This window comes from Pelobates fuscus, chromosome 8 (genome assembly GCF_036172605.1).
Source record: "Pelobates fuscus isolate aPelFus1 chromosome 8, aPelFus1.pri, whole genome shotgun sequence".
Classification (NCBI taxonomy): domain Eukaryota; kingdom Metazoa; phylum Chordata; class Amphibia; order Anura; family Pelobatidae; genus Pelobates; species Pelobates fuscus.
The window spans coordinates 74,297,836-74,318,241 of NC_086324.1; the positions used below are offsets into that span (position 1 = coordinate 74,297,836).

The 20,406-nt window shown below is 37.9% G+C and overlaps 1 protein-coding gene across 1 annotated transcript in view; it reads right to left on the reverse strand.

The window, feature by feature from the left end:
- Positions 1–18,515, reverse strand: part of ZNF804A (zinc finger protein 804A) — a 190,098-nt gene extending 171,583 nt beyond the window's left edge. The window contains exon 1 of the mRNA XM_063429430.1: positions 18,189–18,515. Coding sequence (XP_063285500.1) covers positions 18,189–18,293 — 105 coding nt within the window. The 5' untranslated portion in view covers positions 18,294–18,515. The remainder of the gene's footprint in view (positions 1–18,188) is intronic.
- Between the last annotated feature and the right edge of the window lie 1,891 nt (positions 18,516–20,406).

The following is a 20,406-nucleotide window of genomic DNA, read 5'->3' on the forward strand; positions in this document are numbered from 1 at the left end:
TCCTCTTTAGTGTGTCCATCATGTTAACATACTTAGTTCTCATTTGATTTAAAATAAATATTACAGCTAAAATAATAAAATTATAAACACAGATTATAAAAGAAAACATTTGATTCACTCAGAAGCATGGGCACAATGACAACCTGTTCTGTTTCTATATCCATATTCAATACATAGTACATTGTTTATGACATAGCTAAGACTGGCAAAGTGCCCCCTGCATTTTTGTGGCAGCCAAGGTACATGTAATTATTATGGTCAGACTGGCATATTAACTTACAAAATAATAGGGAGGACTTGCACTCCACTAGAAATGTTGGTGGAAATCTCCAAGGTCTCCTGCCAATTACCTCACATGCAGCAGAGAAACAATAGGGAGCAACAACACCAACATAAATGTCAATGAGATTTATTTCACCTGTGTGGAACCAACAATGTTTTGAACCAACTTCAGGGTCTTTGTCGAGCTTGAAAAGCTTTGCAAAGACCCGGAAGTCTGGTAGAAACATTGCTGGTTCCACACTGATGGAATACAGCTCTTAGACATTTATTTTGATGTTATGGCTCCTTATTACATTTTCATTTAGTCTTCTCAGGTTCTCAAGCAAATTGTACATGTCAGAATGCAGTCTCCGTGCTCTGTGAATTGCTGATGGGCTGGCTAACATGCACTCTTTAATGCATTCCCAAGAGTCTTGAGCCTGTAATTGAATGTATCCTTTAATACTTAAAATGTAAACATTTTTGCACAATCTCCTTTAGTGGATAATGTGTCTAGGACTTGACAATTAATGATTTAGAGAAAAGTATACAGTAGGAGAAGGTGGTTTAGATATTGAAGAAATATTAGCGATACATTGCAAATAGTCTATGATACGAAAATGAAGTATTAGTTAAAACGAGATTATGTAGAAAAGCATGGTAAGAACAGATATAGTAAGGCCAAAAAAATGAAAAAATGACATAGAAAATGAGCAACGCCATACGTTCCCTCTAATAAATGTGTGAGCAATGCAGTCAGGGCCGGATTTTCCTATAGGCTAACTAGGCTTCAGCCTAGGGCCTCAAGATCAAGAGGGGCCTACATTCAAATTGTTAGCAAAATTAAAATTACACTATTCTAAAAACAGTGAACACTAAAACAGTGAACAGAAAATAAGGAGAAATTCTACACATATGATATGACCAGTGGCGTAGTAAGGGGGGGGGGCGGGGGTGCCACTTACTAGGGGGGTGCCCGGGGCAGACTGCAATGCCCCTCCTGCCGCGTTCGCCGATACCGGCGGTCTGCAGCTCCGCAATGTGCAGAGCTGCAGACCATGGATCTCGCATGCACTGCCCAATCAGAGCGTTGCCGCGGGTTACCATGGCAACGCTCTGATTGGGTCTCGCGAGATCCATGGTCTGCAGCTCTGCGGAGCTGCAGACCGGATATAAGGGCCACCGGACCACGAGGCAGCCCCCACTGGACCACCAGGGATTTAAGTTAATTTTTTTAGTCACCCCCCCCCCTCTCCTCATTACCCCCTCCCTCTCACAATCACCCCCCCCCTATCCTCATCACCCCCTCCCTCTCACAATAACCCCCCTCTCCTCATCACCCCCCTCCCTCTCAAAATCACCCCCCCCCCCCTCTCCTCATCTCGGCTTTTTTTTTATTTATTATCCGTGCCACATTTTTTATAAAGGTTAGTACCAATCACAACATGTTTCATTTAACATATTGATATATATCACAGTAATGATGTATTTTATTGTCTTTTCATCTAAATCCGGCCCTGAATGCAGTGCTAATAAAACTGAGAGCTGCACTCGTCAGTCTGCACTAAGTGCCTTTATCACCATTTAAACAGTTTACCACATTAGTTAGGGAACTCAGTTTGTAACATATATATATCTGTCTGGAAGAAGAATAAAGTAGTTGCAAAATGTAGACATTGCTGATTTGGAAAAGAATGTCAGCTATAGTCTACCCTGTGCTATATTAGCCATTATTTTGCAAATATGTTTTTAATCCCTGCAATATGCTGTGTAGCAAACAAGCCCTTCAAAATTTAGTATATCTTAGTTTTCTTCAATTTAATAAATGTGAGAGGAATTCTCATTATGATGACTGTAGTTATTCTCCCCCATTTACTTATTCAAACCATTTGGTGGAATGTCAGCACGCTGCCTTTGGTCAAAGGAGAAGATGTAACATAAACAGGAAGTCAGAGTTCTGTATCCATATTGCAAGAATTTGATTTAGAACACGAGTTGGAGCAACTGAACTAACATTAAAGGGATACTATAGTGCCAAGAATACAAAGCTGTATTCCCAGCACCATCGGTCCCCCTGCCCCCCTTCTCCCTCGCACCTTCCCTCCCAACCAGTAAATAAAGGGTTAAAAACCCTTTATTTACTTACCTGATCCCAGCGCCGATGTCCCTTGGCATGGGGTCGAAGCTCCTCCTCCGTCCCATGATGAGCCGGCACTTACGCGCATGCTTGGCAAATGCCACTTGCATTAGACCTCTCCATAGGAAAGCATTGAATCAGTGTTTTCCTATGGGGAAAAATCTGATCCTGGATGTCCTCATGCAGAGTGTGAGGACATCCAGCGGCAGATACCGGACCAAAGATCCGTTTCGATTCAGGAAGTCCTCTAGTGCCTGTCTGGTAGTTTATATTATTTACTTTTATATTAATTAACATTTGCTTCTGTAACAGAAGAAAAAGTTACAAAAGTTTAGTTTCATGCAAAACTACATCATGTAACAGCATTTGGTTCGCAAACAGTTTTAGTTAGAACATAATAATGTTAAAGTGTCTGAAATTAAAACAGTGATAATTAAAAAAAAAAAAAACACCATAAATCTACTAACAAGCGAGAAAAAAAAATACAAATATCAGTGGTGTGAAAAAGAACAGAAAATGTGCTGGGATTATTTAACACATAATTGTGGATTTCTTAAAATGTCTTTTATGAAGTCCCATCGTGTAATTTGCAATACAGAACATTTTTATATAAATACAGCATTTATGAAATGGTGTGATTTATACTAATTGCAATTTCCCACCATTCACAGTAATCAAAATACCTTAAGTGTAAATGAATGGTACTAAAATAGTCGACAATTAAATTACCTTTATCTAGGTTTAGGGAGAAATGAAACACATGTTACTTGCAAAACTATTAAAGCCTGAATTCATTTTGTTTAATTGACTTGAAAGAATGAGTAACCCCTCCCCCATTTTATGTCTAATTAAGTGTTTATGAAAGGCTGTGCAAGTCACATGCAGGGAGGTGCGACTAGGGTTCATAAACAAAGGGATTTAACTCCTAAATGGAGGATTGAGCAGTGAGGCTGCAGGGGCATGTTCTATACACCAAAACTGCTTCATTAAGCTAAAGTTGTTCAGGTGACTATAGTGTCCCTTTAAGAAAATTTGTGTTTTAAGGCCTCAGTCTTGTTTTCCATGGAGTAATGCTTAATGATCACGATCAATCCATTCTCATTAAAAAGGTGAAGAACTTCAAAAGCTTTGAGAAAGATATGCTGTGATGATAGTCACCATCACTGGGATCATACGATGGACATGTCAAGTAGGTTCTGGGATGATTCCTATGTTTAAGTCAGTCTGTGCCTATTATAGATGAATGGTGTGTGTAACTAGGTGTATTTGGCTGTGGAGCCTATACAGCACCATCTGTTAGTTCTAAAGATACTGAAACAAGTACCTGAAGGCTTGTGAATTTGCATATTCAGGTAGAATTACATGTTATGAATTCTGCAGACAGAATAGATATTTATTGCTAGTTATTGTCTTCCAAACCCCTTTAAAAATATGTTAATGTGATGTTATGAGTTCCTGTAAGCTTCTCCATATGATTTGGTTATTTGTATTTTATTAAAGTTGTCACAGTAAGTTTAATGTAATGTGCATATGGGCTAGTCCTGAGCAAAACTAACAGTGTGTGTGTAAGTTCCATTTGGAGGTGTGTGTCCTGGTTTGTTATTTGGGGATCCGGGTAACAGTCTTCGGACCTGTTGGCCGGCTACCTGATCTCAGGATCCCAGGACAAGTTGAAAAGAGCTAAGCCTGAGAGACACAAGTGCCTTTGTAAAGGCAGTAGCTGGTCACAGCACAGGCAGAGGTGTTGATACCTGTATGGGAAAGGAGCTGTAAGGAAATGGCAGGGGGGAGGATAGCTGATTGGAAGGAGAGTGCTGTAACTTAATCCAAGTTGGAAGAAGTTAGCGACTGGGACTGAAAGCAGTTAAGAAATGGACCTGGTGGAAGTATTTAGTCGGAGTATGGGAGACAGTTGTAGAGTAGATTATCAGAATAAGTAGAAATGTAATATGTAACATGAAACATAATCAAACACTAACAGTACTATATCTAATATAAAAATGGAATACAATATATGTTGTAGATAAGTATATATCATTTTACAATGCCTCTGTATAACAATACTGATAGTATTGGCAGCACCAATATAATATTTACAATAGGTCAGCATGGAAGTCAGAGCAGATGTAATTAGGATGCATAATGCCATCGTTGTCTTTCTAATATAGGCCTCAACATGATGTAATTTTGGATTTTTATTTTTATTTTTTTAAATGTAAAATATGAAAAAATTTAGAAACTGTAAACAAATATGAATATAAAAAAATATTAAATTGATCCAACAGTCCTGAATTGAATAAGATTTCTAAAGTTAGACAAACTTTGGTAGAAAATCCAAATAATTTATCTATAGAAGTTACCAATAATAGCTATGAGAATGTTTGTAGATACATTATTTGGAAAGTTTTTCCAACAGTAGGGAGTCATTTCAAAAGCTTATTAAATTGATGCCATTGCAGTTTATCAGAACTCGAATTTTTAAACACACACATTTCCATATCTGCTATCCCAATTTTTGTCTTCTCTCCCCCTCCCCATTTTATTGTATCTGTTATTTTCAACTTGTTGCAATGCTCTATGTAGCATCTACTGGTAAACATAAAATCGAAATAATCTCTAGTAACATATAAATAAATATTCAAACATGGGGTAAAGAAAAAATCTTAAAAAGGACAGTCAGAATCATATCACATTGAGTAATACATAGAAACATAGAATGTGACGGCAGATAAGAACCGTTCGGCCCAATATTTTAAAATACTTTTAATTAGTCCCTGGCCTTATCTTAAGTCTAGGATAGCTTTATGCCTATCCCACGCATGCTTAAACTCCCTCACTGTGTTAACGTCTACCACTTCAGCTGGAAGGCTATTCCATGCATCCACTACCCTCTCAGTAAAGTAATACTTCCTGAAATTATTTTTAAACCTTTGCTATACATTACATATAAAAAGAAAAACAACTTAAATACACTCAAGAATAGACAGTGTCATTATATATATATGTACTACTAGGGTATCTTAAATCTTCTCTTTCCATATCCACTTCATTTAAATACCATATGCAGAACAATGGAAGAACTAGAAAAATAATAAAAGTAGTTACACTATTTATTTAAATATCACACTTACATTTAAATTTCAATAAAACAGCTTCAAGTCACAGCAATAAATTAACAATCTCACCCTCCCCTCTAGGAACACATTACTCTCTCTCTGCAGTGTATGATCTCTGTGTGTAAATTACAACTGTGGTGTGCTTGAATAAAGTGATCAATGCCATAAAGCTAATAAAACAAAATAAATGAAAAAAACTCTTTGCATTTTTTAAAATAGCCCTTTGCATTTTTGTAACGTAATTTAAATGGACTTTTTCAAGAGAAATCACACTGTACACTTTCCTCTGCCGTCCTCAAATGCCAAATGTGCATTATTACTCGGTGCCTTCAAAGGAACACCAAATACAAAGGAACAAATCGAGAATAGAACCTATAGGAGTATGAAAGTAGATGATAAAATGAAAGACTTTTTTTCTCTTAAATGTTCTACATGTAAGGGTTGCAGATTCTAACCAAAACAAAAGATTGTTTTAATAAAATATTTTCTTGATCGTAAGTGAATAAGAATTGTTCATTTACTTAAAGCGCAACTGTCACCTCAAAACTATTTTTTTTTATATATAATAATCCTTTCAACACATTTTGAAAGGAAATATATATATTTTTAAACAAAGTATCAAACTCATCCCTACTTTTAGTGTATGACAGGATCCTTTAGGCATATGCAATCACCTTAAATCAGATAGTGTCTGAAAACGAATGCCTCGTTTCAACTGAGCGGAAGGGTTGGGGTCGGTACAGTTTGGATGTGTTTGAATGATCCAGTCTATTCAGGTGAGCGTTTCCACTGCAAGTCGGACCACCAGGGGGCATGCAGGGTTTAGACCAAATGCCTAACGTGTCATTTGTCGTGAGCATTGATGTTTTTCTGTCCGCCAATCAATGGATTGTATAGTGTGACGCTGGTAGCTCCGCCCTAACCGTACCATACCATTTCCTATGGACCTTCATCTGATGGGGCCCAGCGTACCAGACCGAACCGACTCAAACCGTACCGCTCAGTGGAAACGGGGTATTACAGTCTCTATAAACTTCCCAACTTCTGTGCTGGGAATAAAGCAGAGAAGACCATAGAGACTAACTGCTGGTTTCAAACACTGTCCAACCCAAGGCGCATGTATTTAGCTTGTTTACATATACTTCATACAACTTGATGAAAGGATTATTATATTAAAAATTAGTTTTGAGGTGACAGTTGTCCTTTAAGCTTTTACTTATGCTTCTAGCCTAATATTTGTAGGCGAGAAAGGAAAATCTTGCTTTATGGAGTACCTGAATAATATTTTAAACAAATTTAGTTTTCCATTGCAATAAATGCCCTAGATACCCAAATCCTCATGTATAGGTATTGAGCTAATTAAACAAAATGAATGAAGAGATCTCATTTGGACACTCAAGCAGAGAAGGTTTTTTTTAGATCCATGAACTGCAGATTACTCTCCCCCATAGTATAATCATCCAGTGTGACATGATTGTATGGCCACTGATTATATGACCACAGGAGAAGCATATGTGCATTATGATGCAGTTGTTTAATTTGCTCCTAAGATGGTCCAATCAAATTACAGAAAAAATGCATACTACAGTTTTAATTGACACACAGAGGCTAAACACTGCAGAGGGCAGAGGGCAGAGTGTTCTCATAGATAACTGTGAGACTGTCAAATTATTGCTTTGATGCAGAGCTGTTATTGTGACATTTAAATGTAACAGTGGATATTTTAATACATAGTAATTGTAATTGAATCTATACTATTGACAATTCCATCTTGTTCTTCCTGCACATCGAGTTGAAATTATGGATGGATATGAGAGGGAATATTAAAGACATTATTATTATTATTATTATTATTATTATTATTATTTATATAGCACCAACATATTCTGTAGGGCTTTGAAATTATAGCCTGGAGATATAAAACAACAATTATTGACATGCAAAGAGATATATAATAGCATATTTATATATTTATTGTTTGCGTGATGTATTACTCTGTGAGATATGTTATTTGTCTCTAGAATCTTATTGACCATTTTATATATTTATTAGCTGTGTATCTGATGATTTCAGGAAGAAACACAGACAAACGCAAGGAAGGGTATTTTATTCTCCCTTGATGATAGGCTTCCATTATTCTGTTTTTCATAGGATACATTTTATGTATAATTGGGGGGTAGGGGTGGGCGCTTGGTACAGAAGCCGAACAGACACCATCTATGTCGGCTCCCAACCTTGATACACATATTCTGCTAATATCTTGTGCATCATCCACCATCTGGCCAGACTAAGACCAAACAACAACCCGGGAGCTGAGAGGAGCAGATGGATGCCTTTCTCTCAACCCCCAAAGTCCAGGAAGAATAATTGAAAAAGCAGGGTCAACCTCACAACAACCATCTACAGCCTGAAAACTCTCCTAGGAGGTAACCGGGTGTATGATGACCCAGACACAGAGGAAAACGACACCTGGACACATAACGAAACCTCCACAACAATGAGGCGCCACACACAGAAGCTGCAGCCAGGCTCATCTGCTGAACAGCCAGATATTGGAGTGCTGTTGCAGCATCAAGCACCATCCAAGATGACCACCACAGAGGCCTTACTTGCCTACACCACAATCCCACTCACTGGCACCGTGGCACTGGGTGAGCAAAACAGCACACTCCCAGCCATTAGAGAACTAGGGGATAATACCTTTGCCACAAAGCATGACCTCCAACAGTGGATGCAGGAACTCCAGAATTTGCTTGCCGCTGATATCGGCACCCTGAAGGCAGATGTTCACCAGACTACTGAGCGAGTAACCCCATGGAGGAGAACATTCTCAAACTAAACAGCGGAGTATCAATCGTCACGGACACACTGCAAACATTACAAGCAGCCCACCAGGTGCTAGCGGTACAGGTGTCCACCCAAGAGGATTGCATGCGTCGCAACCATATTAAACTCCGGGGTGTAACAGCAGCGATCACCTCAGATGAACTGCCACACTTCCTTAGGCCACCATCCTACCTCCATCAGCTGCCTGGAAAATAACTCTGGAGGGCATATATCGCTTACTGGCAGGGCCCAACTCAGCACCCACAAAAGCTCGGGATGTCATTCTGCGCTGTGCTACATTGCAAGACAAATCTAACATAATGACAGCGCATCTTTTACGTTTGTCAATGAAACTCGTGATATGTTGTCATGCACCTTCAAAATAAAGATTTACAAAAAAAATATTCTATGTATAATTGCACTGAAAAACTCTTCTTGGTAATTGACTTAAGAAACCGTAGCATTTTCACACATAGTCAGCTAGTTTACTAAATATTAAAACCATATCAGTTAATACTGATACCTATACATAGAACACATTGAATGTAAAACTTAACTCGAAAAGGTTCCAAAGTAAATTAATAGTTTAGATCAGCAGATGCTGACAGTGTATATCGCTTGACACATTAACAATGAGATTGCAGATTCTAGACCAAACTAGTCAAACTGTAAGAAAGTTGTACAACACAGCTGTTCTTTCAACTCAACAATGATGGTGTAAAAATTGCAATCCCCTTGTCAATTCTCTACAATTCCTTGCTGGAAGATCTAAGCAAGAATGATGTGGCTTTCTCATGTGCAGAATGTTTCCCTATGTTCTTCCACAAAGTGCACGGGGGGCAGAGGGATACTCTTCTCTTTTTCATTTTGAGTAATATGCCCATCATCCAGACCAGTGACATCAAAGTATTATTTGGGGTTTTTAAGCAAATATTACCATGCCCTCACAAATTTAGCGTGTATTTTTATTTTTTTATTTTCCCCAAATTACTCAAAGCAAATTGTTTACTGTACATGAGTGCAAAATGAAATCTTATTAAGCGTTTAGAGAAGAATTAGCTCATGTTTTTTTTTAGCAATTTTCTACCATGCACATGTTTCTCCACAGCAGTTTTTTTATAGAGGGGATAATTGAGCATGGATTCCCCAAAACAGATATTAGCGTTCAGTACTAAATGTTCTGCCATTCCAGAATAATGGATGATATTCTCTAATTATAGTTTAAAATTTTAATAGGCAGAATTACTATGTGTGTAAATATAATAGATCATTATAACGTAGCAGGACATCTGAAATAAAATCCCACTAAAAATGTTATCTCATGCTACAATTTACTTACTTAATAATACTATAATTACTGCAAACATTTAGGTGCCAGATCTGCAACAATTTGCAAAACAATTTGCTGCTCACCTGCTAAGCAATGCACCTAAAGAAAATTAACAGTATATGTAGCAAGACTGTTTCCAGGTGGTACCAACAACAGATGTGCTACCCAGGAAAAGGCTAATTAATGGATGTTATTCCCACATGAATGTCAGGTATATTTAATTATTGTACTTGGAGGCTGATTGTTGCAGTCCGAATGCGTTGGCAATTAAAGAAACATTACAGGCACTATAACCACTACAGTGCACTGTAGCAGTTGTGGTGCCAGGGATGCTCTGGTGCCATATAAGTAGCTAAACTATTCAGTAATGGCTAAGTAAGTGAGTAAGAAGTTAAACTGTTGCTAAATGGTTTGGCTACTTAAAATGGAGTGGTGGGGAGGGGGGGTACCAGAGCTTTTATTTTCATCATAAGTACTGCAGAGTGCTATAGTGGTTATGGTGCTTGGAGTGTTTCTTTAAGTTTTAAAATTTGGCATTCGTTAAGGAGATAAACCTAAACTTTCCCTTCACCTTTATCCACAGGCCAATGTCCTAATGTGGAGGTCCTCAAGAACCTATTGGAAAATGATTGTGGTCCTTACATTTTAGAATACAGGCTTGCCAAAACTCCCTTGCGCATTACTCTTATCAGTTATAGTGAGTGGTGGGGTTAAACGTTGATATAAATGGACCAAGGACTATTCCATCCACTGGTGCAATCTGCATCAAAGATTATAGAAGGTGATGGATTTATTGGTATCACATAGCCTCCTCCCCCAGGTAAAGAGACCACTTTCTATACATATTTTTCACCCAGCTCTTTTAGTGTTGCTTGCAGAACAGTGCAAGTGTTAAATGGTAATATTAGAAGGTGTTTTCCTAAAATTGTGCACAGTGAGGCCTTAATATTGACTATTATTGATTGATGCTTATATATGGAAGAATGCAGGCATGGTCAAGAGAGGTGAGACTTTATCAGTATTATCAGCAATAATTATAGGTTCAACATATCATATACATATAGTATCATGTGCTAATCCTAACTGGTAGCTTTCGAGTGGTGGAATGATTAGCCCTATTAAAACAATGTATTAATGTATTGATTACTAGTATTTGCAAATGTTGATAATTGCGTAGCAAAATATGGTGTTCATCGCACCCATTTTGTTTTTTAAATCATGGGTAGTAGAATTTGTCCTCTTAATGGTATTATTTTTTTAAGTCATAACAGAAAGTTTACTTTCTCTGATTTAATACAATGCCAAAATGTTTAATTTTCCAAATGAAGTACAGAGCTATAGAACAGCATTAGTAAAAATCAATATCTGGTAATAGAATCTTAAAATAATTAGTTGTGCTTAACTTAATAAAAATGACTGCAATCATTTTGGAAAAAGTCATTTTGCAATATCTGCAGGATCAATATGTCAGCACTTATGGAAAAAAAAAAAAACCTCAGCACTAAGCTCGTTTCCTGCTTCGTTGCTTTATGTATGTAGGAAATATAGAATTAAATGATCAGACAGGAACTGTTTTAGGATCCATCCATCCTTCCATCCATGAATGCACCCACCCATCCATCATCTTCTGCAAAATTCAACATTAAGCCAATAAGCCTAAGTTTAATAATAATGCAACACTGTTTTGGACACTACTTCTGAGAGTCAGATACCAATAAAGTGCCAATAATAGCTAGATATTCATAAACAACTACTACTTTTGTTTGCATTTTCACAAATTAGAACTCAGAATCGCCCTTTGATCATGGCAAGAGAGCCTTCGACTCTAGGATTTTTGGTAAGTACGATTGTGCTTCTGCCACACACAGACCTCCTTACCTAGCCAAGTAGTGTACTTAAGATGTCTGTGAGACAGTGGCTTGATCATGGCTCTCCTAGCTGGAGAACCCCGTTAGTGATATATGTCAGAGGATGCAACAGCCAGATTTGATTCCATGTTCCAGAACCTGCAGCCTGTAGGAGAGTCAAGGGAGAGCAAAAGGGAACTCAAAGGCATTGTTTGCTTCTAGAGACACTAATTTAAGGAGCTTGAGCCCAAAGTAAAATTCGATGAACTTTACCCTAAGACTCCACCCAAATAGCCATTTCCAGGCGCTACAAAAACCTTGCCTACTATCTCTATTGTGTATTGGTATGTCAATAAAAACAGAGCCTGAAAAACAAGAACTTAATGCATTTCTAGTTTTTTTTCAGTGCATTCCCTCCAAGCCACACTACTTACCGTAAGCAAAAAAAAAGGATTCTGCACAGACCCAAAACCTTCCTCCTGACTGTCATCTGGGGGAAGCTATAACCTCCTCTTTAGTACCCTGAAGAAGCACTGTAGTTGTGATATTTGCAAACATTCATATGTGTTTCTGTTGCTAATTTGGTTGGTATGTGGCAAGCTACAGTATTAATGCAAGTGGCTGGTTATGTCCATGTGTATGTATGTATGTATGTATGTATGTATGTATGTGTTTGTGTGAATTATGGTGAGGGTAGGTTCTGCGCTCCACTTCATCCCCGCAATTGGTAAGAACGTCCCTCATAGAACTATTTTTTCACATTGTCTGATCTTTTGTTAAAAAAATAAATACACATTACTGCTTTCTTTTTACGAATTAGTATGAAAAAGTGAAATAAACTGAGTGCATTTTTTATTCGTTATTCATCACAGTTGTGCAATTTTACTCTGTATATTGAATTTTGGCAGTCAAAATGCAAATAATTAAAATAAAACAGAACATTATTACTATATCTATTTAAAAAAAAAAAAAAAACGTAATTCTCCCATTCTGATTATCTTTTCAATTGTGGCTGATTTGTTTAATGTATTGCACATTATATTGATAACTGATACATTTCTGATTCAGGTTTTTCAATAATATGGTATCAGCACTTTGATGCCACAGACCAACCTGACTACATGCTGGCTTAGGGTACCAGAATATGTATAGAAGCATGTGCATCTATGACATGTCAAGGAGTAATTTAAGGAGTGTGGTATGAATAGTAAAAAAATGGTAGGGGACAAACAAAGCAAAATATGATGGGTGATGAAAATGAGGTTTGAAAGAGGTTAAGAATAGTGAAATCCAGTGAATAATGTGAAGGATCTCCTTGACCTTATTTATTAGATGTTACTCAGGATCAGGTAGGTCCAGCTCTACTGTTAGGTAAATTAGGCATTCACCTGGAGTGCCAGGTCGAAAGAAGATGCTATGCAACTTCACAGGTTAGTAGGAAGTTTCCAGTAATACTGCTATGGTACCCGGCCAAAGTTCTGATTCACATAGTACAACACACATACAAACACACTCATACATTACACAATATATACAACCATATAAATGCACCTATAATTTGTATTTCAGATGAAGTATTAGGAAATTAAAAGAGCAAGAACTAGGATGAAATAGAATGAAGATCTGCATGCATAATGAAGAAATTCAAAGAGGTGACTAAATATGTGAGATTAACACCTTTTCTAACAATATATGGATTTCTGCCAATGGGATATCACTGGCCTTAATTTTAATTTCAAAATGAAAGATAGTTGGCAACTCTAAAAATTGATGAATCAGCAGTCATAGAGAGAGAAAAGTAGACTGTGGGAAAAGGTGAAATGTGATGAAGGAATAGCTTGAAACAGTACTATTTGACAAGTAAGGAAATTACATTAAACAGAGAATAGGCCTCAAAAATAAAAAGACTAATATGATGCAGCATAATCCAATTTGACATTTAGCAGAGTTGTAACAACCAAAGTAATTTAGTTGACAAGATACTTGGTTTAAATGTTCTCCTCCAGTCTCTTCTGATGAAAAATGTAATTGAGCAAGATCTGACCCTCCTCTGCTCTGGGCTGATGCCTCCAATGTACCAAACAGTAAAACAAGTCAACTGCTTTCTACAGATTACTCGGAGAACACAGCTGATCAGATTGGGGGGAAGTCAACTAGCCAATAACCATTTTTTGGTTAGTGGTTATTGTTTTTCTACCTTTGTATTTGAAACATTGCAAAGAAGAATATACTAATATATGATGTAAACTATTAAAAGTTTACTTTTAGGAGAACATTAAGTGTAAATATTCTGTATAATTGGAGGTTTGCCTGGACCAATTTAATTATGTTCATCTCCTATATTATGTTCTTGTGATTTGACATACACTATACATATTATCAGCATATATATTTAGGGCATTGTAATCTTATGATATACCTTGTCTGTGACTGTGTATTGTGTATTACAATTGAAGTGTCAACAACGATATATTGGATGTTTCCCCTGTTTTTAATGTGTTTTGATTTATTATTTGTTTTTTATTAATAAAATTTCTTTGAAAGAAAAAAACCACACAAAGAGCAATGGATAAAACACTGTACACAGCACATTTGGTATGTGTATAACCATGTATAACCATGTATATGGTTATATGAAAGTGATATCTAAGCTCGTCATTTACTTATATTCAAGTTATAACACAAAATTTTTGCCAATTTTCATTGGCCAGGTAGCTGCCCAGAATTTGTGTGCAATTACACAAAATGCCTCTCCACATTTCCCATACAGAGCCCCATACCATGTCAACTTAATTTCCATTTCACAGACAACTTCCTATTTTCTTAATTCGTTTACCCCAAGCATTTTTTCTGCTCTATTGCTAAAGGTTCACTGTAAACTTGGCATAACCCTTCAATGTCTTCTCGCTCTCTGTGGGATTTATGAAAAGGAATTGAATTGAATTGTGAACTGAAACAGTAATTGAAAATTTGGACCAAAACAGCTAGTTAGAAAAAGAAAAAAGTCTAAATCTCTTGTAGTCAGAGCTTTTTATTTTGCAATTCAGTTTTCAATCTTCCACAATTCACTGTTCAGGGAATAAAAAAAAGTCAAATATTGCTTTTCACTAAACATGTGCCTGTATTGTGTACCTAATGAACTGTGCAGAGGGGTATACTGACACCTTACAAATAAGATAAAAATATAATATAATAATCAGGGGTGGACTGACAACTCATGTGGCCCCTGGGTAATAGGAGATCACGGGGCCCCCGGTGTACCCACCAACTTGCAATAGACACAAATATACATCATGCACACATGCATGTGTTACAGAAAGAGTTGTAATATGGGGGGGAAGAGGCTTCAGTGGGGGACTTGGCTGTAGTGGGCAAATAGTAGATAAGGGCTGTAATGGGCAACATGGGATCTAATAGGGGAAAAGGCACTGTACAGGAGGTATGGGGTTGTAATTGGGGATAGAGACTGTAGTGTAGTGTTGGGTGGCTGTGCGGGACAGGGGCTGTAGTGGGGTATTTGTCAGGTCCACAGCCCCCCTTTTCTCCCGTTAAAAAGTGATTTGACACACTTTTTTGACGTAAAGTAGAGCGGGTGCTGGTGCAAGATTTATTTTAGGTCCACCTATCGTAAGGATGGAAAAAAAAGGTAGATCCCCATCTTTCGTACAACTACCACAATACTTTGCCAGATGGATATCTACCATTTGCTCATCCTTGCAGGGTTGTATGTATCCGTAAGCATGTTTTGAATGGAGTATGTGTGTGAATGTAGGGGTGTATTTGTGATTTGTGTGCAGTGCTTGCCTTTGAATGTAGGGGTGTGTCTGTTTGTAGTGTTGATATTTGAATGCAGGAGTGTATTTGTGTGGTGTTGGAGTTTGAATGCTGAGATGTATACACATATACACCTCCACATACACATGCGCACACACACATATATATATATATATATATAAATCTCTCAATTTGCCGGTCTTGTACTTGCCTCGGTGCTGCCTCAGCCGTCCCATACAATGAGAAAAGAGTGCACTCAAGAGGACATCTTAAGAAGAAATAATCAAGTTATTCGAAAACGTGCAAACGATCAGATCAACGTTTCAGTCCCCGTAGGACTTTTATCAAGACTTGTCCTCTTGAGTGCACTCTTTTCTCATTGTATGTATATATATATATATATATATATATATATATATATATATATATACATACACACAGACACACACACAGACACATTGACACATACAGGTACAGACTCACAGATACACTAACACACGTACATATACACACACCAACACATATACAGATACACAGGCACACACATTGACATACAGATACACACTAACACACATACAGATACACACACACACTAACATGCATGCAGATACACACACACACACTAACACGCATAAAGATACACAAACACATACAGATACAGACACACACTAACATACATACAGATATAGACACACACTAACACATACAGATATACAGACAAACACTAACACACATGCCGATACACAGACACACACTAACATACATACGAATACACAGACACACACTAATATACATACGAATACACAGACACACACTAACACACATACAGATGCACACACTAACATACATACAGATACACACACACGTACATACAGATACCCAGATACACACTAACACAGATACACAGACACACACTAACATACATACAGATAACATGCACACACAGATCCCATTACATATTTTAACCACCCCCTCTGCTTCCATATGCAGGGAGGGAGAACTTTCCTGTGTTGCGGCATTACAAAGTGCAGGGGCCCGGTCTCGCTGATAAGGTGCAGCGTTGCATGACAGGGCCTCCTATAATTTAAAGATTTACTCCTCAGCAGCAGACAACACATTTGTGATGTCGACATTGTGCGCCCACACGCACAGGATTGAAATACTCCTCTGCTCCCCTGGACCCTAGCTCGACTTCTGGTAAGCAGTGTCGGGCCCGAGGGCAGTGCGGTTAGTGTGCATTGGACTTGAGAGGTCGGCGCAAATTTTGTTGTGTGTGACGGTGCCACATACACAAAGTGGCTGGGTGGCGGGCCCCCTACCTCGGCTGGGCCCTCGGACCATGTCCGAAGTTCCCAACTGCTCAGTCTGCCCCTGAAATAATATATATATAATAAAATAAAATAACAAACAGTAGATGAGCTTGCCTAGCTTTTTTTGTATTTAATAATACATTGACAGAGCAAAATTGTAGGTGGGAATGTTCTAAGCCACTTAAACATATTAGTGAGTTACCACTTAGGACTCATTTTAATTTTTGAATACAAAAAAAGAATTGTAGCCTTATAAGCAATGCAGCTTTGCATTGCTTATAAGGCTACAATTCATCAAGAGTGCTTGGTGTGCATTGTTTACGTTGTTATGTTTTGGGGTTTCAACCATTTTAAAGCAAGTTTTATTTGTTTATGATTTAACTCTTGAGAGTGTGCTATATAATAATCAGTCCTTTTTACCTGTACAAATCGTGTACACAAATGCTATGCATATGCAACTTCCTGGCTCACCCCTTCATTGTGAACTCCTGTCCAAGTGTACATTCTGTTGTGTGCATATTTCCATGTATGTAGGTATGTGTATTTTTACAGTTGTAATGTTAAGTAAATGACAAATATCTTGAGGCATGCAGAGAGAGAGAGAATGTGTGTGTGTGTGTGTGTGTGTGTATGTGGTTTAACCATATGCGTACCAAATATATTAAATATATTCATTGTGTTGGCTACATATCTGGTACTCAAGGGTTAATCATTTGAGACAACAGAGTATCAGGAGCAATTTACTTAGTTGCTAATGAATGCAGCTAATTGCAAATTTTTAAATGTACTGATCGTGTTCTAAATGTGCCTTTTATGCGCATTTAAGTCTGCTAATTCAAATTGCATGCTCAGTATATGAAAGTCCAATTTACCCATCACTGCTCTCTCCCTAATCTTAAAAATACTAGTGTCAAGAAGGCTCTTTCTATTTAATTTTCAATCTGTGCCCCTCAGCAATGTGTCACACACCACTGACACACAGTTCAGCTTTTCACACAAAAAGCCATTAAGTAGGTTATTGAGCACATCAATCCAGTGATACATAATTAACCACTCCAAACATACATCCCACTTATTAAGTGCCCACTTACTACTTTCACAAGCATGCAAAAGCACAAAGTGATTTCTCTAGATAGAAGGAATTTCCGTGATTACATTAAGCATTGTGTCAATAAACAGTTTTCTGCAAACATATGCCTTAGCAACCAACAATCCAGGCAATAGAAACACTATGTCAGGCATGACTAAACCTGGCACTCCAATATTTGAAAACTACAATTCACATGACGATCTCCCAGCCATAAAGCTGGCTAAGCATCACTGGGAAATGTAGTCTCCCGAACACCTGGGTTGCCAAAGATAGCCATCTCTCCACTATGTCCCATCAGTTGCTACAAAGTTTCGTGCATATACATTACTTAGCAACCAATAATTCAAAAAAACATGTTAGGGAAAGTAAAGATTACACCAGTGATGGCTAACCCTGACAATCCAGAACTACACTTCCCATGATGCTTAGCCAGCCTCTGCGCTACAATACAAAAATCAATAGCTGAAAAATAAGCATGCCACCTCCACCACACTCACCAGAGTTTTGGAGTCAGTGAGTGGTCCTCTAAAAACTCCCTTGATGTTGCGGAAGTGACCCTTGCTCAGGTGAGAGGAACTGATGACTATGTAATAGCACTCCATTGGAAGTCTGTTTTCTTTTTTTTTTCATGCACAAAGCACCATACAATTTAGGGAACAGCAAGCATCTGTCAGCAAAAGAAGTCCCTGCTCTGATGAGCACATGCAATGCTAACTTGGGTCCTCTGTGCTGTCAGTCAGGCTTGCAGTGAGCAGAGATGTTCACACTGAGCTGTGATGCTCTGAGCGAGTCCAGTATGCTCTTCCCATCAGTAGCTGTGAGAGCCTTCCTCGTTTTCCCTTATGGGCTCTGATCTTACTGCTGCTGCTTAGCCTGCTGACAAGCACATCGTTATTATACAGGAAGGCTCTGTTGCTCCATTACACTGAACCAATGGGAGGGAGGTGCCTTGGCTGAAAATGAGAGCTTTCAGAAAAAAAAAAAAAGGCTTATGTCACACGCCACTCTGATTTGCCCAAGACACTTTGTATCAAGTGAGGGTGGCGGTGCAGCAACGCCAATGCTCAATAAAAGAGCAGCAAGCAGAGACTGTAAGTAACAAAAAGACAAGCGATGTGTGCATCTCAGTTCTTTGCAAAACCTCTACAGAATGTTTAGAGGAAGATTTACCAAGGCAAAAGCAGGGGATATTCTGGGGCAAAATGCTACAGGAGCAATCACTATAGAAACCAATACCCTGTCCATCAACATTTTTACACTGGTTTTACCTTGCTAACTATTTTAGTCTTGTTTAGTTTAATGTTGATATTTTATATTTGTGTAGAAATTACAATAATTACAAATCAGATCTACTGTGCCATTTCATATATTGACTGAAGCCAGATATTTCTACACCAGCGTGGCAAAGTTATTAAAATACTAATATGTGATAAACTATAGCAAATCCTACTGTGATATTTTAAATTCTGGGTTTTTAAATGGGGCCATGCTTGTTTTGCGCCTTTGTGTCATTTCAGTTACATGCATTTTGGTGCTATTTGTGCTGACTGTACCTAAAGGTTGATGAATTGGAATTATGATTCAAAACTAAGTGGCAACATGTAAAAAAAAAACAAAAACAAAAAAACACTCATATAAGAGTAAATCTAAATGTAATAAAAATAAGAAAGTAAAAATAAATGTAAAACTATCTGATTTCTGACATGCATTTGCCTCCAGAAGGGCCTTTACTGGATACCTATTTCACATTTTTGGAGTCGCAGTAATTATTTATTGAATCAATTGCAATGATTGTAGCTGATGAAGACATTAGTAAATAACCCAGTTTCAACTGTTTAGCCTCTGTTCCTCAATACTAGGCTCTAGATTACTTAATTATAAAAAGGGATTAGATGAGCTGCAACATCACATGTAATTGTATAGCAAACATCCACTGTGCTCCCCTCAAAGAATATGCAGTCCATATGTACCAATAAGGTTTTATGCAGCAGTCACGCTATTTCACTGAGATTAGTGGTAACATCAAATGCACTTGCGAATGTCCACATTTATTCCTAAACAATTACAAAAATAGTCCTTCAATCTTAGCACTACCTAAGGTTCTCCATCTCCCTTACTGCACCCGCCTCTCACTTTTCCCTGTAAGACACCCAAGTCTCCTAAAGATTTACCGCCCATGGTATTCTCTCCATAATTAATTAGTTATACTTCACTAACACTAGCTTTCAAATGGAGACATTTTGCTATGTTCATCCCTTACAGAGTCAATGCATTTGAACAGGGCAATAAAAATCTACTGAATTGGTTTTACTGCCTTCTAAATGAAGGCTTCTAATAACCTTTACACATTGCATTTGATTCTGTGTGCTACTGTCTGATAAGAAGTTGCTAACTAGAATATTGATACTTATAGGGACACTAGAGTCATCAGAACAACTACAGCTTAATTTAGTTGTTCTGGTGTCTATAGCATGTCCCTGAAGTGTTAGCACTGTAACCACTGCCTTTTCAGAGAAAAGCCAGTGATTATATTGATGCCTACCTAGTAACACCTCTAGTGGCAGTCATTCAGACGGCCACTACATATGCTTTCTAATTCAGTGCTACAGTGTGCAGCCCTGACTTTCAGGGTCTCCACGATCTGAGGCGCTGACTGGAGCTTCCCAATGCTTTCTTATGGGGGGTGAGACAAAGCCCCATGGGAGAAAAAGTGAA